The 24,943-nt window shown below is 40.6% G+C and overlaps 1 protein-coding gene across 4 annotated transcripts in view; it reads right to left on the bottom strand.

Moving 5' to 3' along the window:
- EDA (ectodysplasin A) overlaps positions 1–24,943 on the bottom strand; it is a 413,821-nt gene that overhangs the window by 9,484 nt on the left and 379,394 nt on the right. For all 4 annotated transcript variants that reach the window (XM_063660140.1, XM_054472649.2, XM_063660142.1 and 1 more), the window contains exons 3-5: positions 7,319–7,342; positions 2,504–2,683; positions 471–505 (exon numbers count right to left, since the gene is read on the bottom strand). In XM_063660140.1, the coding sequence (XP_063516210.1) occupies positions 471–505; positions 2,504–2,683; positions 7,319–7,342 (239 nt within the window). The remainder of the gene's footprint in view (positions 1–470; positions 506–2,503; positions 2,684–7,318; positions 7,343–24,943) is intronic.

Here is a 24,943-nt window from a genome sequence, read left to right as displayed (position 1 = left end):
AGGAGCTCTTCAGGCCATTAAGGCAGACAGACGCCCAGGCTAGGCTGGGCCTGGAGCTGGTTGGCTGTTTTTCAAGGACATACTCTTCAACTCTTCAGCTCCGGATCCCAGGTGGTCTGAGAGCCGACAAGGTGTCTGGGGTGGCTGGGGAGTTGGAGGCTCAGGTGAATAGGTCTGACTGGCAGCTTATTTCAGCTGACTACTGGGCCTGGCTATGGTGATCCTGGGGTCTCCTGTGGAATGAGGAAAAATGATCCTGGCAAGACACCCTTTCCTTAGCTAAAAACATGCCCTGGGGCAAAGCTTTTCTATTCATAGAGATGGGAGGGAGCTGTGAGTGAAAACCCTCAGAATCTCCAGGGTGTTCTCATGAAATAAAGCCTCAGGAAATCTAATAAGAAGCTAATTTAAAGGTGGCTCTAGCCTGTGGCTTTCCCTCCTACCCAAGAAGAGAGCAATCCCCAGCCAACCTGGTTTTCTCGAGTGCCAGCTTTATCAGCAGCACCTGCAAAATAGGACAGGACAATCAGAGGGCATGATCTTTTGACTTCCTTTTCCCCTCACCTGAGCAGCTAGCGGTGGTGAGCCATGCTCCCTGCAGCCAGCCCTGTCTGAGCTTTATTCTCCAGGGCTCAGAGCTGGAGGAAGTGTCAGAGTGCACCCCTTCTGTTTCCTGCCCTGACCTTCATCTTCGGTGGGCCCAGCACCCAGCAGGGAAACTTCTGAGTATTGCCTCTGGCCAATATTAGCCCAAGGCAAGCCCCACCAGGCACCCATGGAGAACAATGAGAGAGCATTCCCATCACTGTGTGACCCTGAGGCAATGGCATTGGCTTCTCTAGTCTTTTGCTCCCTTTCTATTAATTTTCTTCATAGAGCCCACTGCTATTTGTAAATATCTTGTTTCTTTGTTCTCTCTTCCTCTAGGAGATAAACTCTATAAGAAAAGGGACCATGTATCAATATATCTCTTTGTATACAGAAAGTGCTCAATATTTAAGGAATGATTGGATGAAAAAAAATCTCTAACTCCATCTCTCGTGGCCATGGTAACACTGCTTAGCCCTGTGTGAAGTACAAGTTAAAGAATCTGAATCCTGCTGCAGAATTCTTGCCCCTGGAGAAATCAGCTGTAAGGGTCCATTTCTTTAAAGCCCCAAGATACAGGGCAGGGGAGTGAGGAGCAGGAGAAAGAAATAACAACTGACATTTTTTTTTTTTTTTTTTTTTTTTTTTAACTTTGAGAAGATATTTTTTTTTTATTTTTATTTTTATTTTTTTTTCTTTTATTATTATTATTATTATTATTATTATTATACTTTAGGTTTTATGGTACATGTGCGCAATGTGCAGGTAAGTTACATATGTATACATGTGCCATGCTGGTGCGCTGCACCCACCAACTCGTCATCTAGCATTAGGTATATCTCCCAATGCTATCCCTCCCCCCTCCCCCCACCCCACAACAGTCCTGAGTGTGATGTTCCCCTTCCTGTGTCCATGTGTTCTCATTGTTCAATTCCCACCTATGAGTGAGAATATTCGGTGTTTGGTTTTTTGTTCTTGCGATAGTTTACTGAGAATGATGATTTCCAATTTCATCCATGTCCCTACAAAGGACGTGAACTCATCATTTTTTATGGCTGCATAGTATTCCATGGTGTATATGTGCCACATTTTCTTAATCCAGTCTATCATTGTTGGACATTTGGGTTGGTTCCAAGTCTTTGCACAACTGACATTAGCCCAGGCAGTCTGACTCTTGTCAACTCCAATTAGGCAGGTTTGGATCTGCATTCATACCTTTCGGATGCCCTTCAGGGCTTAAGGAGAAAGATGCAAAGGGATGAAATGACATTTGAATGGCAAGTGTGGTAGGGTAAGGATCTAGTGCAAGAAGCACTTGGTTCCTGGACAGGACAGCCTTGGTGCCTGAGTTTGCTTCATCCACAGCCTGAGTGACTCTTAAGTTTCTAACTTCTTGACCATTAGTGACTACTTGCTATGGGAAAAGCACTTCAGACTTCATAAGATGAAACTATCCTAGGGCTTGTCATTTTGTTCAGTCCTCAACTTTCTACTCCATAGCCTGTTTCTATGCAAACATCAGCATGTGGAGCTAGATGCTGGGAATCAGAGAAGATTAAATCTATTCCCCACTGGAACTCCAGTGAACCACCAGGGCCTCTGTCTCTGGCTCATATGAGTTTTACTGGTCCACTACAGGGAGGCCAAGAGTCAGGGAGGGCTTGTAACAGAAGGGTTGAGATGCGGCAAGAACAGGTGGCCTGTCCTTGACAGGTTGGTAGATATAAGAAGCTAGAGCAGGCCAGGCCCTACTGGCTTGTCCAATTCCTAGTTTTACACTGGGCTAGGAGATCTGCATCCCTTATTGCACACCAACCCCATCTCCACCGTTTGAAACTGCTCTCAGGATCACCCACTCCTGCTCTCCTAAAGTACTTGTAAGGCACCTGGTGGGTACAGAGACAGGGGAACTCACCAGAAGGTCCCTGGAGGCCAGGAGGTCCTTGAGGACCAGGAGGACCTGGAGGACCAGGTGGTCCCATAACAGTTGTTCCTGGAATTCCAGGAATCCCTGGAATTCCTGGGGGTCCCTGGGGTCCTGGAGGTCCTGGGGGTCCTGGAGGGCCATTGGGTCCAGGAGGTCCTGCTTTCTTTCCTGAAAAATAGGATTCAGTGTTACTTTTTTTTTTTTTGAGACGGAGTCCTGCTCTGTTGCCCAGGCTAGAGTTCAGTGGCACGATCTCGGCTCACTGCAACCTCCACCTCCCGGGTTCAAGCAATTCTCCTGCCTCAGCGTCTGGAGTAACTGGGATTACAGGCGCGTGCCACTGCGTCCGGCTAATTTTTGTATTTTTAGTAGAGACGGGGTTTCACCATGTTGGCCAGGCTGGTCTCAAACTCCTAACTTCGGGTGATCTGCCCGCCTCGGCCTCCCAAAATGCTGGGATTACAGGCGTAAGCCACCGCGCCTGGCCTCAGTGTTACATTTGTAGTTATTTCCTGCGATGAGTGTACTGTCAGGAGTTCTACAGACTTCTGAGGACACAAAGTCAGCTCTCTGGGAGGCCCTGCTAAAGAGTTGGATACCTTTATCACACATCTGTGTCTCCCTGTCTCCATCTGTCTTGTGCTTTCTCTCCCCTCCCCCCACTCCCTTTTGTGAATATGCATTTACAAAGCTAGGTTTGAGCATATAGAAATAAGTGGCCCTCCAGGAGATCAGTCTGTGTCTGTGGGAAAACAGACACAGTCATGGGATAGTAGAAGTGCTACCTTAGTGGGTAGGGACCAAATGCTGAAGAGGTCAGAGAAGGTTTCAAAAAGGAGGTTACATTTTAGCTGAGTCCAAAGGATGAGAACTACCAAATGATTAGACCTATGGGTCACTTTGTGGTTCTTTTTAGAATTGGGCTATTGTTGAAGAATGTGGAGCTTTTATGTTTACTGCCCAGTTTGGTGGACTTGATGTCGATAACAAGAGGAAGCCGTACAGCCTGGCCTTAGGAACAGTATCAGCTCCAGGAAGGTTCCTCCAGAAGTCAGGATGTACAGGAAATGGAGGTTGGGATGGGGATAGTGCTAGTTGGGAATGAGGAATGGGAAGGAGTTTTGGAGATGGGGGAATGGAGAAGGAGGAAGAGAGGCACGGAAAGAGGAGGAGGGAGAGAGAGAGATATTGAGAAACAGGAAAGAAGCAGAGACAGAGAGTAGAGAGAGCTGAGGAGGAGGCAGCAGGTTTCACTTTCTCAGCTGACCTCTGTAAACTCTGGGACCTTTTAAAAACTGACCTTTTAAAAGATCTCTGGGAAAGGAAATTCTGCAAACTCCATAGTAACATGTTACAATGTTTATTGCCCCTCACTGCTCACTGTTAGGAAGTTCTCTGGTATATTAACTGACGTCCCTCTTGTGGCAGTTTAAGCTCTTATTCTATTTGTGTAGACAGAGAAGAATATACATATACATAATAATCCTTATATATGAAAAGAAATTAAGTTACCCACCAACCTCTATTTCTATGGGCTAAATAATCCAGCTTCCCAAAGTCTTTCCTCAGAAGTCCTATTCTCAAATGTATTATTAATCATGCCCACCAACTCTTTCCCCTTTCCTCCTTGCTATCCTTCTAGAACAATCTCGACCCTCCTATTTCATATTCCAGTCCTTTCAACATTCCCACCAGGATGCAGTTATCTTAAATGAGTCATAACTGTGGTCTTGAACCAAAACCTCCAGCTCCTCCTGTTGACTTCCTCTGCTCTGTGCAGCTCCACTCAAAGACTACATGTAGGCACAGGTCTTCTTCCTTCCTTCACCACCTTCTCACAATTTTATGGAAAGTTTCAGGAATGGAAGCCTGTTTCCAGACTTCATCACAATGTCTTCACCTGAGGTAGTTTCTTAGTTTTAAATACAATCTTCTCCAGTCTCACTAAAAACCTTCTTACTGACTCTGACTTCTTGCTCCCCAGACCCTTAGGCAGGAGAATCTTGTCCTGATTTATCAGGTCCTCCTTTAAGAACAATGCCTCATGGCCAAGAAACCAAATCCTCATGGCAATGCCACTCAAGAGGCCAGTTGTCTATGTCTAACCACATCTGCATTTGGAATGAAACCATGGGGTCATCGTGGGGTCTCTTCCTCAGAAAGGAAGGAAAGGAAGGTCCAGAGAACATCTCTTCCAGAAGAGTCCCTGTAGCCTTAAAGACCTAGAGGCATGAGCTTTAGAGGTTTCTCTGCACTTAGCAGCAAAAGACTGGATCTGCCCCGTTTCTAGATCTAGCCAATTTCAAGATGCTGAACAGGAAAACCATCTCCCTTCAGATTTGGGCAGCTTCCAAATCAGGCTTATTCAGAGCCCAAGTTTCAATTCCAGCTAGTGTAGTGGAAAGAACACAGAATCTGTACTCAGGAGATAAGGATGTAAGCCCCAGCTCTGCCACAGACACACTTTGGGCAAATCCCTTCCTCTCCTTGAGCCTTAGTTTCTACATCTGTGAAACAAGGAGCTTGGCCTCAATGATTTCTCTGTTTCCTCATGAGACTGAGTTTCTATAAGGAGGGGTGACTTACCCCTTGCAGTCAGGAAGCTTCCTTAGCCTGGTTTTAAGGTTTGCTTCTCCCTCCTTATTTTCTAGGTGGCATAGACACAGAAGTTGGTGCATATTAGGCTGTCCTGTGTCCCAAGATTTCCAAACCTAACAGTGATTTTCAAGCTAGAGTGTGCTCTGTGGGTAGCACAAACTTCAGCTTCAAGAATGTGAGTCTCCTGTAATTGCTAATGTAATTTTGGAAGAATTAGAGCCAGAAACTCCTCCAGTCCAAGAGACTAATGGTTGCAGTGAAAACAGAGAATGTTCACTTATGAAAATGTTAGAAGGCATTTGAGAAAAAAAAAACCAAAAAACTCCTGCTTTGTTCCAGTTCTGCAGCTGGTCCTCTGCTTCTCTGCAACAAGGGTTAGGCAAGTGTGCTTCTCACACTTGCATACTTACACAAAGTTGGGCCCAGAGAAAAGAATGTACAAAATGACCCCTGGAGCAAGAGGATAACTTCAGAGGATTGACTCCCTTCTCTCGATTTCCTTACTTTAACAGAACACCTCATGATATAAAAGCCCAGAGACGTTTGTACTTAGAAACATACCCTACATAGTGTTAGATGAAAGAATATACACATTCCTTTCAAAGCTAAACTTCATCAAAGGAGTATTTCCTTAACCTTTTAGCTAAGCCCAAAACGAAAGAACAACCAAAAGTGAGTGAATGAGTGAGTGAGAGAGAGAGTTGTGGAAGGAGGAAAATTCCATTAAAGGGTACAAATTAAGAGAACAATTCAATTTACCTCTTCAAGAATGTGCCTATTCACCATGTCCAAGGAAATCCATATTCAATGGCTTCTAAATAACTTTCAGCCAAAGTAAATGTTTAAGGCCTATGTGCACTGTCTTCTCAATAATGTCCTGTATACAAGGTAGCAGTGCCAGGCAATGATCTGAGTTATAATTTCTGTTTTAAAGGGATATGACAAGAGTTAAGAACTACATGTTTGAAAATCAAATCTACTTTCTTAAAAGACAGAATATCTGGGTGGTAAGTGCCCAGGCCCCACAGGGAAAGGTTTCCTCACTGACTCCAGCTCCCTGGCTGTTTTCCAACCTTGCTCAGTTCAGGCCCTCAGGAGGCCAGACCATTCCTCAGCTTCTTTACAACAGGCACACAACTTTTCCATGTGGACTATGATACCTCAAGGCACCAGAGTATCCTAGTGTTCAAAGAAGTGGCAGACTGCAGCTGAAGCCAGTCTTTTTGGCCTAGTCTGGGGTTGACAATCTATTCTATAAAGCTCCATAAATCTTATCACACAGCATCATTTCACTTAAAGCATTTTAATGAAAAATCATTAGTTTTACTCTGTCTTCCTCCCAGGTCAGAACCCAGAAACAAACAGGTGCTTTAACTAGTTTCATAATTGGTTCTTTCAGTCCTAAGAAGTAGACCATATTGCCTGGCCCTGTCTTTGGAGACTGTTCTGTCTTTGGATTGATTCTCCTCTTTTAGTAAGTGAGCACTTGTACATGCCCTAGGGCCAGTTTCATTGCAAGTACACTGGGGACTTACTGACCCAACAACGGCACAATGGAAGCTGCTTTGAAAAGACTAAATGGTCAGGGTACTACTCCAGAATAGCTTTTTCATTACAGAGAAAATGATATTGAATCCTCGAAGCAAGAAATACCTTCCCTGACTCTTTGGGAAATCAAATCAGGGAGGCTTTGAGTCCAAGAAATAGGGTACTGACATCTTTTGATAGGTAGCGTATGTAGTTCCTACATGGTGACTCAGGATTTCATTCATACTCAATCACTGATTTGATAAAGGAGGAAAAAAGGGATAAAAGCGAGTGCCTGTAATCCCAGCTACTTGGGAGGCTGAGGCAAGAGAATCGCTTGAACCCCAAAGGTGGAGGTTTCAGTGAGCTAAGATTGCATCATTACACTCCAGCCTGGGCAACAAGAGTGAAACTCCGTCTCAAAAAAAAAAAAAAAAAAAAGGGTAAAAAGAAGGGCAGGGAGAAGAACAAGGAAGAATGAAAGAAAGAGGTGAATCATCACTGAAGAATGATTTCTTGTTCTTCAGAAACTATAATACTCAAGAAGATAACATATGATTGAATAAAATGACAGACAATGCTGAAAGAATATAATACAAAAATCGTACTCTTGATTTTTTTCTTCTAATTTTAGAAAATATATGACAAGACAGCAATTTTATAAAGTCAGGAACTTACCCTTTTTCTTGTTTTTAACTGGACCTATAAGAAAAATAAAATAGATAATTAAGTCATTGGAAATGAACAGAAAATGTTTATTTTCTAAGATAGTCACTAGGAGGGATCCCCAAGACACTGCAAATTTGAGGGAGTCTCACAGCCAAGGGTCAGGCTTTTGGCAAGGATCCAACTATCAAACCTCCCCATTCTGTCTTCCGACTCTTGAGGCCACAAAAGTTTCAAGGAAGATTCTTCCCTAGGGAGAAAAATCTCTCTACTTCAGTGTTTGGGGTGAGGGAATGGGTACTTCTCCATAGAGATGAAATGCCCAGAAACGCACAACTCAACAACCTTAGGACGGCATTCCATCAATTCTGCAAGTCCTGAGGTTGAAGAGTCATGCGTTCAGGTGAGAATCTGATATGAAGTCTCATGTGTTGAACTTGGAAGGAGCAAAGGGTCATTTTCATGGAGAGAGCAGAGCAGCAGTGTTTAACTTTTAGTCACTTCTTATCATGATTTAATTTGTTACTTATTAAGAGTTTGACCACAATACACTCGTGAGGGCCACATGCATTTCCATTATAATTTACTATAAGTTAATGGACACTTTAAAAGAAATGTCGGCCGGGGGTGGTGGCTCACGCCTGTAATCCCAGCACTTTGGGAGGCCGAGGCAGGTGGATCACGAGGTCAGGAGATCAAGACCATCCTGGCTAACACAGTGAAACCTCGTCTCTACTAAAAACACAAAAAATTAGCCGGGTGTGGTGGTGGGCCACCTACTCGGGTGTAGTCCCAGCTACTCAGGAGGCTGAGCCAGGAGAATGGCGTGAACCTGGGAGGTGGAGCTTGCAGTGAACCAAGATCACACCACTACACTCTGGCCTGGGCGACAGAGCAAAACTCCATCTCAAAAAATAAATAAATAAATAAATAAATAAAAATAAAATAAGAAATGTCAACCATTTCATTGACAGTGAAATCACAAGCATTTTATTGGAAATTACTTCTAAGGAAAATAGTTCTAATCAACTGAAGGTACTTAGAAAACCCAGGGTGTTTCTAATATAGTTAGGTGACCACAACTCCCCAAACAGTTTAGGTCACTCCCAGACAGTCATTTTTTTTTTTCCCCTTCTAGGAAATAAATTCTCTTCATTCTGTATACGGATTTGACTTTCTTTAAATACAGGTATTTAAAATCTGTTCCAAACTGCCATGAAGACACAGTTATACATTAAACCACTGTCAGTGCCCTCAAGAGCTTACAAAAGGAACACCAAGCATTTCAATATTATAGTTTATAAAACATATTTCCATTTATCATCTCATTTGATATTTGCAACAAACCTGGAATGATCTCTAACTATGAGAGCAGGCCCTATTAGAGATCAGTAAAGTCTCTAACCTGGAGGGCTGCCAGAGTGGCCATCAGAGCTTTCACAGGTCCCTTGAAAAACTAATGTCTGTGTAGACTTTTCTGGCAAAGTAATTTCATGTGCAACAGTAGCTATTGTTATGTCCAGGGGATGTTTTAGATTGGAGCAACCTGCTGTACTTAAGGTCATGAATCTCAATTCTCTTTTCCTTCTCTCTTCTCCTCTCCTCTCCTCTCCTCCCAATTCTTTGTCTTCTTTCTTTGTTACTCATCCTTTATGAATTTTTTTTTTTTTTAACAGCATTGCGAGTTCTTGAAAATGTGCTTGGAAGTTCTGAGAGGAAAGCACAACTACATAGACATTAATGATATGAGGCAGCGACTCAACCTGAGAAATGCCTTTTTCTTGAACAGGAAAGCTGTTTGGGGAAAGATTTACACAGAAAGGGCTCAGCTCTATCAGCCAGCCAGTCACCACAGCCTAGGAGAGTAGTAGGAAGGCAGCCATTATGGCTACCCTGCCCTCTTTGCAAAGGTGTGCTAGCCCGGACCAAGTTTTTGACCATTTCAGGTTAAGGGTAAGCACTGTTATATCAGACTTCAAAAGCAGGCTTTGAGGAAATCAGGCCATCACCAGCCAACCAGTCCTTACTGAGCATGTGTATGGAAGGCAGTAAATAATGAAACGCAACTCACAACTCTATCTTCAAGAACTTACAGTTGAATAGGGAAATACAAAAGATGAGGGAGTGGCCTCAGGAATTATACTGGCCACTTAAGGGGAACAAATAGCTTCCTGGAGAAGGTCTGACCTAAATCCACAAGTGAAAAGAGAGAAATGGAAATTTTAAAATCTTTTTAAGCTTCTATTATTTTTATACAAGATATACCTACTTCTTACACATACATAAATGCATGCATACATACATATATACATACAAAAGATGAGCAAAAGGAAAAAGAGCTTATTAAAGTACCCCCAAATAATCACTACTAACATTTCATGTACATCTAGAAGTCTTCTATGTATATACATAGGTATTTTTACAAAATGGGATCAGATGAAAAATGTCATTTGATAACCTTTTTTATGTCAATAACTACATTTTTACATTGTAATTTTTAATATGGATGCATCAGCATTTAATCATCTTTGATAGATATTTAGATTGGGTCCAGTTTTTCACTATTATAAACAATGATGTACATTTATAAACAATGTACATTTATAAACAATTTATATGTACATTTTATAAACAATTTATATGTACATTTATAAACAATTTATATGTTATGTACATTTATAAACAATGATGTACTTTTTTTTTTTTTTGAGACGGAGTCTCGCTCTGTCGCCCAGGCTGGAGTGCAGTGGTGCGATCTCGGCTCACTGCAAACTCTGCCTCCCGGGTTCACGCCATTCTCCTGCCTCAGCCTCCCGAGTAGCTGGGACTACAGGCACCCGCCACCATGCCCGGCTAATTTTTTGTATTTTTTAGTAGAGACGGGGTTTCACTGTGTTAGCCAGGATGGTCTCGATCTCCTGACCTCGTGATCTGCCCGCCTCGGCCTCCCAAAGTGCTGGGATTACAGGCGTGAGCCACCACACCCAGCCCCACATATGTACATTTTTATACACTTGTCCAAAGGTTTTTTAGGATGTGTCATTAGAAATCACACTGTTGGGTCAAAGGGTGTGAAAAGCTTTCCTTACATGTAGTTAAACCTAATAATCTTTTCCTATATGGTTACTGCCTTCAGTGTCATGCTTACTTAGGCCTTCCCTAATGTGATATTATAGGTAACTCTTTATATATTTTCTAGTTCTTTTATGGTTTCATTTTTATTTTTAAATCTACAATTAATCTACAATTAATCTGGTATAGATTTTGGCATACAGTGTAAGACAAAGTGTTAACTAAAATTTTTATATTTTTTCCCTAAAATGCCCATGACATGAAGAGTACCAAGAGAAACAGGGCTCAAAGTCATTTCTTAAACTTTTATTTTAGTTTCAGGAGTACATGTGCAGGTTTGTCCTATAGATAAATTGTGTGTCACAGGGGTTTGGTGTATATATTATTTCATCACCCAGGTAATAAACACAGTATCCAATAAGTAGTTTTTTGATCTTCACCCTCCTCCCACTCTCCACTCGCAAGAGGGCCCTGGTGTCTATTATTCCCCTCTTTGTGTCCATATGCATTCAATATGTAGCTCCCACTTATAAGTGAGAAGATGCAGCATTTGGTTTTCTGTCCCTGCATTAGTTTGCTTGGGATTATAGCCTCCAGCTCCATTCATGTTGCTGCAAAGAACATGATCTCATTTTTTTTATGGCTGCATAATATTCCATGACATGTATGTACATTTTCTTTATCCAGTCTACTGTGCTGCATAGTATTCCATGACATGTATGTACATTTTCTTTATCCAGTCTACTGTGCTGCATAGTATTCCATGACATGTATGTACATTTTCTTTATCCAGTCTACCGTTGATGGTCATCTAGGCTGATTCCACATCTTTGCTATTGTGAAGAGTGCTGCCATGAACATACATGTGCATGTGTCTTTATGGTAGAACAATTTATATTCTTTTGTGTATATACCCAATAATGAGATTGCTGGGTTGCATGGTAATTGTGCTTTAAGTTCTTTGAGGAATCACCGCACTGCTTTCCACAATGGCTGGACTAATTTACACTCCCACCAGAAGTATATGTGTTCCTTTTTCTCCACAATCTCACCAGCATCTCTTGTTTTTTGATTTTTTAGTAATAGCCATTCTGAGTGGTGTGAGATGGTATCTCATTTAGTTTTGATTTATATTTCTCTAATGATCAGTGATGCTGAGCATTTTTTCATGTGCTTACTGCTCATGTATATGTCTTCTTTTGAAAAGTGTCTGTTTATGTCCTTTGCCCACTCTTTAATGGGGTTGCTTGTATATTTGTTTAAGTTTCTTATAGATACTGGATATTATGTCTTTGTCAGATACATTGTTTGCAAATACTTTCTCCATTCTTTGGGTTGTCTGTTTACTCTGTTGATAGCTTCTTTTGCTGTTTTGCTATGCAGGAGCTCTTTAGTTTAATTAGGTCCCATTTGTCAATTTTTGTTTTTGTTGCAATTGCTTTTTGTGTCTCTGTCATAAAGTTTTTTCCAGGGTCTATGTCTAGAATGATATTTCCTAGATTTTCCTCAAGGGTTTTTATAGTTTTGGGTTTTAAATTTAAGTATTTAATCCACCTTGAGTTAATTTTTGTATATGGTGTACGGAAGGGGCCCAGTTTCAATTATCTCTGCTTATGGCTAGCCAGCTATCCCAGCACCATTTATTGAATAGTAAGTCCTTTCTAGATTGTTTTTGTTAATTTTGTCAAAGATCAGATGGTCATAGGTGTGTGACATTATTTCTGGGCTACCTATTCTGTTCCATTGTTCGATCTGTACCATACTGTTTTGGGTATTGCAGCCTTAGAGTATAGTTTGAAGTCAGGTAATATGATGCCTCCAGCTTTGTTCTACTTGCTTTGGATTGTCTTGGCTATTCAGGCTCTTTTTTGGTTCCATATGAATTTTAAAATAGTTTTTTCTAGTTTTGTGAAGAATGTCATTGGTAGTTTGATAAGAATAGCATTGAATCTGTAAATTTCTTTGGGTATTATGGCCATTTTGACAATATTGATTCTTCTGATGCATAAACATGGAATGTTTTTTCCATTTGTTTGTGTCATCTCTGATTTCTTTGAGCAGTGCTTTGTAATTCTCAGTGTAGAGGTCTTTCACCCCTTGTTTAGCTGTATTCCCAGGTATTTTATTCTTTTTGGGCTGTTGTGAATGGGACTGCATTCTTGCTTTGGCTCTCAGCTTGGATGTTGCTGGTGTATAGGAATGCTACTAATTTTTGTACATTGATTTTATATCCTGAAACTTGCTGGAGTTGTTTATCAGATCAAGGAGCTTTTGGGCAGAGACTATGGGGGTTTTCTAGGTATAGAATCATATTGTCTGCAAAGAGGGATAGTTTGACTTCTTCTCTTCCTATTTGGATGCCTTTTATTTCTTTCTCTTGCTCGATTGCTCTGGCTAGGAGTTCCAGTACTGTGTTGAATGGGAGTGGTGAGAGAGGGCATCCTTGTCTTGTTCTGGTTCTCAATGAGAATGCTTCCAGCTTTTGCCCATTCAGTATGATGTTGGCTGTGGGTTTGTCATAAATGGCTCTTATTATTTTAAAGTACGTTCCTTCAGTGCCTAGTTTGTTGAGGATTTTTAACATGAAGTGGTGCTGTATTTTCTTGAAAGCCTTTTCTGCATCTATTGAGATGATTATGTGGTTGTTGTTTTTAGTTTTGTTTATGTGGTGAATAATTTTTATTGATTTACATACGTTGAACAAACCTTGCATTCCAGGGATAAAGCCTACTTGATTGTGGTGGCTTAGCTTTTTTGAGGTGCTGCTAGATTCAGTTTGCTAGTATTGTGTTGAGGGTTTTTGCTTTTATGTTCATCAAGGATATTGGCCTGAAGTTTTTTTTTGTCTCTGCCAAGTTTTGGTAGCAGGATGATGCTGGCTTTGGAGTGAGTTAGGGGGAAGCCCCTCCTCCTCAACTTTTTGGAATAGGTTCAGTAGGAATGGTACCAACTCTTCTATGTACATCTGGCAGAATTTGGCTGTGAATCCACCTGGTCCTGTGCTTTTTAGTTTCTTATCAGGCTATTTATTACTGATTCAATTTTGGAGCTCATTACTGGTCTGTTCAGGGATTCAATTTCTTCCTGGCTCAGTCTCGGGAGGTTGTATGTTTCCAGGAATTTATCAGTTTCTTCTAGGTTTTCTAGTTTGTGTGCATAGAGGTGGTGTTTGTGATAGTCTCTGATTTTTTTTTTTTGCATTTCTGTTGTATTGATGGTAATGTCCCTTTTGTCATTTCTGATTGTGTTTATTTTGATCTTCTCTCATTTTTTCTCTATTATTCTAGCTAGTGGTCTATCTTACTTATTCTTTCAAAAAACCAACTATGATTTCATTGATCTTTTGTATGTTTTTTCACATCTCAAATACATTCAGTTCAGCTTTGATTTTGGTTATTTCTTGTCTTCCGCTAGTATGGGGTTGGTTTGCTCTTGTTTTTCTAGTTCCTCAAAGTGTGATGTTAGGTTGTTAATCTGAGATCTTTCTAACTTTTTGATGTGGGCATCTAGTACTTAGCACTGCTTTAGCAGTACGCGAGAGATTCTGGTAAGTTGTATCTTTGTTTTCATTAGTTTCAAAGAATTTCTTGGTTTCTGCTTAATTTCATTATTTTCCCAGAAGTCATTCAGGAGCAGGTTATTTGTATGGTTTTGAGTGATCTTCTTGGTATTGATTTCTATTTTTATTGTGCTGTGGTTTGACAGTGTGGTTGGTATGATTTCTGTTTTTTTTTTTAATTTGCTGAGAATTGTTTTATGGCCAATTGCGTGGTCAATTTTAGAGTATATGCTATGTGCAGATAAGAAGAATGTATATTGTGGGTTTTTTTTTTAATTGGTAGAGAGTTCTGTAGATGTCTGTTAGGCCCATTTGGTCAAGTATCAAGTTCAGGTCCGAAATATCTATATTAGTTTTCTGCCTCAATGATCTTTCTAATACTGTCAGTGGGGTGTTGAAGTCTCCCACTATTACTGTATGGTTATCTAAGTCTCTGTGTAGGTCTCTCAGAGCTTGTTTTATAAATGTGGGTACTCCTGTGTTGGGTACATATATATTTAGGATAGCTAGGTCTTCTTGTTGAATTGAACCATTTACCATTATGTAATGCCCTTCTTTGTCTTTTAAAATTGTTGTTGGTTTAAAGGCTGTTTTGTCTGAAGTTAAAATAGCAACCCCTGTTTTTTTTTTTTTCCATTTGCTTGGCAGATTTTCTCCATCCCTTTACTTTGGGCCTATGAGTGTCACTGTATGTGAGATGGGTCTCTTGAAGAAAGCAGTTGGGTCTTGCTTCTTTATCCAACTTGCCACTATGTGACTTTTAATTGGCACATTTGTCCCATTGACATTCAAGGGTAATGTTGATATGTGCAAATTTGATATTGTCATTGTGTTGTTAGCTGGTTATTATGTAGACTTGATTGTATAGTTGCTTTATAGTGTCAATGGTCTATGTACCTAATTGTGCTTTTGTGGTAGCCAGTAATGGTCTTTCATTTCCATATTTACCACTCCCTTAAGGACCTCTTGTAAGGTCTGCTGGTAATGAATTTCCTTAGCATTTGCTTGCCTGAAAAGGATCTTATTTCTCCTCTGCTTATGAAGCTTAGTTTGGCTGGACATGAAATTCTTGGTTGGAGTTTCTTTTTTTTGTTGTTGTTTAGATGGAGTCTCACTCTGTTGCCCAGGCTGGAGTGCAAAGGCACGATCTCGGCTCATTGCAAACTCCGCCTCCTGGGTTCAAGCGATTCTCCTGCCTCAGCCTCCCGAGTAGCTGGGATTACAGGCATGCACCACCATGCCCGACTAATTTTTGTATTTTTAGTAGAGACAGAGTTTTGCCATGTTGGCCAGGGTGGTCTCAAACTCCTGACCTCAGGTGATCCACCCGCGTTGGCCTCCCAAAGCGCTGGGATTACAGACGTGAGCCACTGTGCCTGGCCGGAGTTTCTTTTCTTTAAGGATGCTGAATATAGGCTCCCAGTCTCTTTTGGCTTGTAGGGTTTCTGCTGAAGGGTCCACTGTTAGCCTGATGGGGTTCCCTTTGTAGGTAGCCTGCCCCTTCTCTCTAGATGCCTTTAATACTTGTTCTTTCATGTTGACCTTGGAGAATCTGATGACTCTGTGTCTTGGGGATGGTTGTCTTGTACAGTATCTCATAGGGGTTTTCTGCATTTCCTGGCTTTGAATGTTGGCCTCTCTAGTGAGGTTGGGGAAATTTTCATGGATAATATCCTCAAGTAGGTTTTCCAAGTTGCTCGTATTCCCTCCCTCTCTTTCAAGAGATGCCAATGAGTGTTAGATTTGGTGTCTTTACATAATTCCCTATTTCTCAGAGGTTTTGCTCGTTCTTTAAAAATTCTTTTTTTCTTTATTTTTGTCTGACTGATTTAGTTTGGAGAACCAATCTGTGAGATCTGAGGTTCTTCCTTAGCTTAGTCTATTCTGCTGGTAATACTTGCAATTGCATTATGAGATTTTTATAGTGTATTTTGCAGTTCTATCACATCAGTTTGGTTCTTTCTTAAAATGTCTATTTCATCTTTCAGCTCCTGTATCATTTTATTGTAGTCCTTAGATTCCTTGGATTGGGTTTTGACTTTCTCCTGAATCTTATTCTGAATTTTATGACTATCATTCCAGCCATTTCAGCCTGGCTAAGAACTCTTGCTGGGGTACTGGTACATTCATTTGGATGTAAGGAGAACTCTGGCTTTTTGAATTGCCATAGTTCTCATGCTGGTTCTTTCTCATCTGCGTGGGCTGATGTTCCTTTAACTGTGGTATAATTTCAGTTATGGTCAGTTGACTTTGTTTCTGGATGTATCAGAGGGCTGAGGCTTTGCGCTAGGTCTTCATTTGCAGCTGAACTCTTGTCCTTGATTTTATCGGGGGGTACACTAGCAAAGTATTTTTGTTGTTGAAATTTGAGCTGTGATCCAGTAGATAGCACTTAGGCATAATGGCCAGTAGGCAGGCTCTTGCCCAGCCATGTGGTTCCTCTGTATTTCCTTGTGTCTTCAGTTGTGCTCCCTCTCAGTGCTCTGAGGGTGTGGGCTCCTTTCCTACATGAGTGCTGGCTGTAGATCTCAGCTCTCAGCTCTCCACTTGGCACTCCTGAGCTGTGCTCAGGCATTATGTTCCCTCCCCAGCTTGGGGACTGAAAGGGCCAGGACCTTGGCAGTGGCAATGGCAGAGGGCCTGCCACTTGTATCTTGGAGCTCCACCCCAGATAAATATAGAGCCACTACCGATTGGAGCAATCAGCCTGGGGTAGGACAGCTGTGCCATGGGCCCAAGCCAGGGCACCCTGCCTGGTAATGAGTAGGGAGGCAGGGGTATTGTAGGGGAAGACAGACTGGCCTCTTCTCCTTAGGGCAGCTGTGGTATGCTGGAGGTGTGAGTAAAGCACTCGGGATCTTTGTTCCTTTCCCAGTCAGAGAGCAGCAACGGCAGTATCGGTGCAGTGGCAGAATGGCTTTCAGTCGTCTCTGGGAGCTCCACCCCAGAGAAATGCAGAGCTGCTGCCAATGGGAATGTTCAGCCAGAGGGTGGGGCAGCTGCACTATGGGCCTGAGCTGGGGGCCCTGCTTGGTGAAGAGCAGGGGGTCAGAGGCTCACTAGGAAGAGACTGGGCTTCTTTCCGTATGGCAACTGTGGTGTGCTGGAAGTATAAGTAAAGCCCTTAGGCTCTTTGTTTCTTCCTCAGTCTGAGGGCAGCAAGGGTAGAACCACTGCAGTGGCAGTGGCAGAGGGGCTGTCAGTTTCCTTTGAAGTTCCACCTCAGGGGAACACAGAGCCACTACCAGTGGGAATGCTCAGTCAGGGTTGGGGCAGCTACTCTGAGATCTCAAGTTGGGGGCCCTATCTGGTGAAGTGTAGGGGGTAAGAGCTCACAGGGAAGAGCTACTGGGCTCTTCTCCCTATGGTTGCTGCAGTGTGCTGGAGGTACAGTGACACAACCAGGCCCTTTGTTCCTTCCCAAGCCCATGGGCAGTAAGGGCGATATGGCTGCAGCTGCAATGGGAGAGGGGCTGTAGGTTGTCTCTGGGATTTCTTTCCCCAGAGAAATGCAGAGCCACCACTGACAAGTGTTCAGGCAGGGGCAGGGTGGTTGTGCTGGGGGCCCAGGTGGAGAGGCTCTGCCCAGTGAGGAGTAACAAGGTCAGAGACCTGCATGGAAAACAGTCTGGCTGCTTTTCTGTAAGGCATCTGCAATGTGCTGGAGGTCCATGATAGTCCTTAATCACCTTGCTCTCTCCTGAGCCTGAGGGCATTAGAGGAGGGAGCTGTGAAGCAGCAAAAGTGGCAGGCCTGCCTGCTTCCACTGGGAGCTCTGTCCCCAGGGAGGTGCAGAGCTGCTACTGGCCCAAGAGCCCAGTTAGCGGTGGGGTGGCTGGGGTCTCAGGTCGGGAGGCCTTGCTCAGTGAGGAATAGCAGGGACACAGACCCACGTGGAAAACAGTCTGGCTGCTTTTCCGTAAGGCAGTTGTGCTGGGCTCGGGGCTCACAAAGTCTTCTTCCACTATAGTTTGGGTCATAGAAGGGCTCTCAGAGAGCTCCTGCTTAGTGGACATTTGGCATATCCCTTGGGAAAAAACAAAGATGTAAAAGTATACACAAGATTGTCATTAGACAGTATCACATTTCCCACAAGTGCTAATAAGTACATCATTTCAGCAGCATAGGAGTTTCTTCTTGTTCTAAGATAGCTCACGATGACCAGTAAGTAATTCTTATTATTTTCAACATGGACCTTTAGGATTTGGCTCTGTCTCTACCATGTTCATTGCTTTTGCTTGAGGCCATTGTAGTTGTAGCTTCTAGAGAGAAAATGTCAGGGAGCTAGAGCTGTCCCATACTAGACGTGAGCATCTTGACTCAGAGCAAAAGCAGTAATCCCTGATGAGTTCTATAATCTTTTAGATACATCTATTTGTTTTCTCTATATGCTTCAGAACCTTATTCATACCTATTCAGAGCACTACCACTATTACATATCTATTTCTAGTGTAATAAGCTACATTTTTATATCATTCCAATTCCCCCTATTTGTAACCATATGTTTTCTTTAGACAAAACCCACCTGCATCAGAGGGGGGACATATAGCTATGCAGTACGGGGGACTGCTTTGATAGGAGTAAAATTGGGATTGGACAAATTTTGATCAATATGGGCAGGTAGTTTGCCTATCTGACAATAAGAAAAGGGGATGTTGTGATGGAATCAGGGCCATGGAGGCCAGCAGCAGCAGGTCTAGCCAGATTCTAGTGCTTACTCAACCACAAAATGACCATAGGGCAAGTGACTTTCCTTCTGCTTCTTCAACTGCTAAATTAGGGGACACTACATACTTTGTCTCTACTCAAAGCCCAGGGTTCCGATGAGGATCAATAATATAAAGTAGCAAGCTAGAATTTTGTGTCCAGTGAAACCGTCCTTCAAAATGAAGGAGAAATAAAGACTTCCTCAGACAAACAAAAAAGAAGGAACTTGTTGCTAGCAGATTGGCCTTGCAAGAAATGTTAACAGAAGTTCTTCAGTGAGGGCAAATGACATAGGTCAGAAACTTAGATGTACATAAAGAAAGAAAGCACATTAGATAACAAATAAATGATGGTAAAATAAAACATTTTACTTGTTCTTAATAGATTTACTAGATAACAGTTTGTTCAAAATAATAACCAGCCTGGCCAACATGGTGAAACCCTGCCTCTACCAAAAATACAAAAATTAGCCAGGCATGGTGGCTCGTGCCTGTAGTCCCAGCTACTCGGGAGGCTGAGGCACGAGAATTGCTTGAACCCAGGAGGTGGAGGTTGCAGTGAGCCGAGATCATGCCACTACACTCCAGCTTGGGTGACAGAGTGAGACCCTGTCTCCAAAAAAAAAAAAAAGCAAAAATGCAAAAATGCTTTCTGTGATTGTAGTATGTGGATATGTGAAACAAATCACAGCAGTATTTTAAGGGATGAAAGGGAAGGATTGGGAGAAGTAGTATAGTGTTATTTCAAAATGGACTTGAATTCGTTGCAAATGTATATATGTATCTATCAAACTGTAGGGTAACCACTAAACTTTTCTTTAAACAAAGTGTAATTGACATGCTGAGAGGAGAGAAAATGGAATCATATAAAATGCTTAATTAAAATCAGGGAAGGCAGAAAAAGTGGAAGCCAAAAAAAGAAACAAAGAAAAATGGCAACAAATAGAAAGTAATTACAAATATGGTTGATATAGTTTGGCTGCGTCCCCAATCCAATCATCTTGAATTGTAGCTCCCATAATTCCCACATGTTGTGGGAGGGACCTGGTAGAGATAATTGAGTCATGGAGGCAGTTTCCTCCACACTGTTCTCGTGGTAGTGAATAAGTCTCATGAGATCTGATGGTTTTATAAGGCGAAACCCCTTTTGCTTGGCTCTCATTCTCTCTTGTTTGACACCATGTAACACGTGCCGTTCACCTTCCACCATGATCATGAGGCCTCCTTAGCCATGTGGAACTGTAAGTCCATTAAACCTTTTTTCTTTATAAATTACCCAGTCTCGGGTATGTCTTTATCAGCAGTGTGAAAACAGACTAATACAATGATAGATATTAATGCAGCTATATCAATAATCAATTTAAATGTGAATGCTCTGAACACACCAGTTAAAAGACAAAGACTGTCAGAGTGAATGAAGAAACAAGACCCAACTATATGTTGTCTATAAAAAAATCCACTTTAAATATAAAGACACAGGTAGATTAAAGTATAGGGATGGAGAAAGATATATCATGCTAACTCCTAATCAAAAGAAGGCTGGGATAGCTGTATTAATTTCAGACAAAGCCGACTTCAGAGCAAGGAAAATGATTAGGGATAAAGACGGGTATTACATTATGATAAAAAAGAGTCAGTACTCCAGGAAAACATAACAATCTTTAATGTATGCGTGCCTGATAACAGAACATCAAAATACATAAGGCAAAATAACTGCAAGGAGAAATAATAGATGAATCGACTATTAGTTGGAGACTTCAATACGTCCTCAGTAATTGCCAGATCTAGCAGGCAGAAAATCAGTGACAATATAGTTGAGCTGAATAGTACCATCAATCAACTAGATCTAACTGACATTTATAGAATACTTCATCTAACAATAGTAGGATACACATTCTTCTCAGATTCACATGGAACACTGAACAAGGCAGACCATATTCTGTGCCATAAAACACACCTTAAAAAATAAAAAGAGATATCATACAAAGTATGCTCTTATATCACAATGGAATTACACTAAAAATTAATAACAAGATAGTTGGAAAAATCCCAAACTACTTGGTGATTTAAAAACATCCTTCTAGGTTGGGTGCAGTGGCTCATATCTGTAATCGCAGCATTTTGGGAAGCTGAGGCGGGCACATCACCTGAGGTCAGGAGTTTGAGACCAGCCTGGCCAACGTGGTGAAACTCTGTCTCTACTAAAAATACAAAAATTAGCTGGGCATGGTGGTGCATGCCTGTAATCCCAGCTACTCTGGAGGCTAAGGCAGGAGAATCACTTGAACCTGAGAGGCGGACGTTGCAGTGAGCCAAGACTGAGCCACTACACTCCAGCCTAGGAGACAGAGTGAGACTCCGTATCAAAACCAAACCAAACCAAACCAAACCAAACAAACAAACAAATTCACCCTTCTAAATAAGACATGGGTCAAAGTCTCAAGGAAAATTAAAAATATATTTTGAACAAGATGACAATTAAAATGAAACCTATCAAAATTTGTGGGATGGAGCAAAAGCAGTGCTGAGAGGGAAATTTATAGTATTGGATACATATATTAGAATAGGAGAAAGATATAAAATCAATATCTAAGCTTCTACCTTAAGAAACTAGAAGTAAAGAACAAATTAAATGTAAAGTAAGCAGAAGAAAGGAAGTAATAAAAATGAGAGCAAAAATAAATGAAAGTAAAAACAGGAAAGCAATAGAGAAAATCAATGAAATTGAAAGCTGGTTCCCAGACCAAAAAAATTGACAAACTCCTACCAAGAAAGAGCGAGAAGACACAAATTTTACTAATATCAGAAGTGAAAGAGGGGCTGCCATCACTATTGATCCCATGGACATTAAAAGAACAATAAAAGAGTATCATGAATAACTCTATGCCCACAAATTTGATCACTTAGGTAAAATGGGCGAATTCTTTAAAAGACACAATCTACCATAACTCACACAAGGAGAAATAGGTAATCTGTGTAGGCCTATATGTAATAAAAAAATTGAATTGACAATTCGTAACCTTCCAGAAGGGAAAGCACGAGGCCCCAGTGGTTTCACTGGTGAATTTAATCAAATATTGAAAGATGAAATCATACTAATTCTTTACAGTCTGTTTCAAAAAATAAAATCAGAGGCACTACCTGGGTGATGAGATCATCTATACTCCAAACCTCAGCACTGTGCAATATGCCCATATAGCAAACCTGCACATGTACCCCCAAATCTAAAATAAAAGTTGAATTTATATAAAAAAGGAAATAGAAGCAGAGGAAACACTTCCTACCTCATTCTATGAGGTCAGCATTACCCTGATATCCCAAACAGACAGAGGCACTACAAGAAAGGAGAACTACCACTGCTATCTCTTGAATATAGATGCAAAAATCTTCAATAAAATATTACCTAATCAAAGCCAACAATGTATTAAAATAATTATATACCACAACCAAATGGGATTTATTCCTGGTATGCAGGCTGGTTAACCATTCAAAAATCAATTAATTGAATCCCATTACTCATCAAAAGGTTAAAGAAGAATCATATGATCATGTCAATAGATCCAAAAAAGGATTTTTGACAAAATGCAACATCACTTCATGATAAAAACTCTCAGCCAATTATGAATCAAAGCGCACTTCCACAATTTGATAGAGAACATCTATAACATTCAGAATATTTATGATCCTGGAATAATTGGACATCCATATACCATACAGCTAATTTAATGGTGAGGAATTAGATGCTTTCCCTTTAAGATTGGGAACAAGGCAAGGATGCTCCCATTCACCACTCCTACTGAACATAATACTGGAAATGCTAGCTAATGCAATAGTCAAGAACAGGAAATAAGAGGCATAAAGATTGAGAAGTAAGAGACAAAACTGTCTTTGTTCACAGATTACATGATTGTCTATGTGAAAATCCCAAGGAATCAACAAAAATCTTCTAGAACTAAGTAGCAATTATAATAAGGTTTCAGGATACACACCTAATATATAAAAATCAATTGCTTTCCTACATACCAGCAGTGACCAACTGGAATTTAGAAATTAAAAACAAATGCTATTTATATTAACATAATATATAGAGAAATAGGTATAAATCTAACAAAATATGAATATCTATATGAGGAAAAATACAAAACTTCGATGAAAGGAAATAAAGATCTAAATCAATGGACATCTTAATAATATTGTGTCTTCCTATCCATGATCAATGTTCATGGATAGGAAGACTCAATATTGTTAAGATGTCACTTTTTCCCAAATTTGTCTATAGCAATCCCAATTAAGATCTGCATTAGTCCATTTTCATGCTGCTATGAAGACATACCCAAGACTGGGTAATTTATAAAGAAAAGAGGTTTAATTGACCCACAGTTCCACATGGTTGGGGAGGCCTCAGGAAACTTACCATCATGGCAGAAGGCAAAACAGGCACGTCTTACATGGAGGCAGGCGAAAGGAGTGCTGAGCAAAGGGGGAAAAGCCCCTCATAAAACCATCAGATCTCACTAGAACTCACTCATCATCACCAGAACAGCATGGGAGTAACTGCCTCCATGATTCAATTACTTCCCACCAGGTCCCTCCACGACATGTACGGATTATGGGAACCACAATTCAAGATGAGATTTAGGTGGGGACACAGCCAAACAATATCGAGATCTCAGCAAGTTGCTTTGTGGGTATCAACAAACTGATTCTAAAGTTTATATGGGAAGACAAAAGACTCAGAGCAGCCAACACAATATTGAAGAATAACAACAAAGTTCAAGAATGACACTACTTGATTCAATACTTACTATAAAGCTACAGTAATCAAGACAGTGGTATTTGTGAAATACCACAAATTAATGGAACAGAAATAGACCCATACAGATACAGTCAATAAATTTTTGACAAAGGAGCAAAGGCAACCTAATGGAGAAGGGATAGTTTTTTTCTCAACAAATGGTGCTGGGATAACTGGACATTTATACAAAAAAAATCTAGACAACTTTGACAAAAATTAACTCAAAATGGATCATAGATCCAAATGCAAAACACAAAACCATAAAACTCTTATAAGATAACATAGGAGAAATCTAGATGACCTTGGGCTTTGCAATGAATTTTTAGATAGAACACCAAAAGCACATCTGTGAAAGAAAAAAAATTGATAAGTTGAACTTCATTAAAATTAAAAATTTCTGAGAAAGATGTTAAGTGAATCAAGAGACAAGCCACAGACTGGGAGAAAATATTTGTAAAACATGTATCTGATAAAGGACTTATCCAAAATACATAAAGAACTCCTACAACAACAATAAGAAAACAGTTAACCCAATTAAGAAATGGGCAAAGATCTGAACAGAAAACTCCAAAATCAGAAAAAAATGATCCAATTAAGAAATGGGCAAATATCTGAACAGAAAACTCAAAAATCAGAAAAAAATGATCCAATTAAGAAATGGGCAAAAGATTTGCATAGACACCTCAACAAAGAAGATATACAGATGGCAAATAAGCATAGAAAAATATGCTCAACACCATTTGTCATTAGGGAATTGCAACTTAAAACAATGAGATAGCACCAAACATCTCTTAGAAGGGCTAAAATTCAAAATACTGACAATACTAAATGCTTGAGAGAATATGGAACAAAAAGAACTCTCACTTATTGCTGGTGGGAATGCAAAATGTTACAGCCACTTTAGAAGTCAGGTTGGCAGTTTCTTATAAAGCTAAACATAGTCTTACCATATGACCCATAAATTGTGCTCCTAGGTGTTTATTTACCCAAATGTGCTGAAAACTTACGTCCACACAAAAACCTTCATACCAATGTTTATAGCAGATTTATTCATCATTGCCCCAAATTGGAAGCAACTAAGATGTCATTTAATAGGTAAATGGTTAAATAAACTGTGGACATCCATATAATGGAATATTATTCAGCAATAAAAATAAATAAGCTATCAATCCAGAAAAAGACACAGAGGAACCTTAAATGCATATTGCTAAGTGAAAGAAGTCAGTTTGAAAATGCTACATACTGTATAATTCCAACCATATGGCAGTCTGGAAAAGGAAAAACTACAGAGATAGTAAAAAGATCAGTGGTTGCCAAGGGTGGGAAGAGAGGGAGTATACAGGAACTCTCTGTTTCTGTTCAATATTCCTGTACACAAAAAATGTTCTAAAAATAGTCTGTAATTATAAAAATAAATTTATAAAACATCCACTAGTTTAAAAGCAACACTGCACGGCATGTAGTTCAACATGAATCTCCAAGCCCTGGCTCTACATCCACCACAC

Source organism: Pongo pygmaeus, chromosome X, assembly GCF_028885625.2.
Source record: "Pongo pygmaeus isolate AG05252 chromosome X, NHGRI_mPonPyg2-v2.0_pri, whole genome shotgun sequence".
NCBI lineage: Eukaryota > Metazoa > Chordata > Mammalia > Primates > Hominidae > Pongo > Pongo pygmaeus.
Note: the sequence above shows the minus strand (reverse complement) of the source record. Positions and strands in the feature narration are given on the sequence as shown.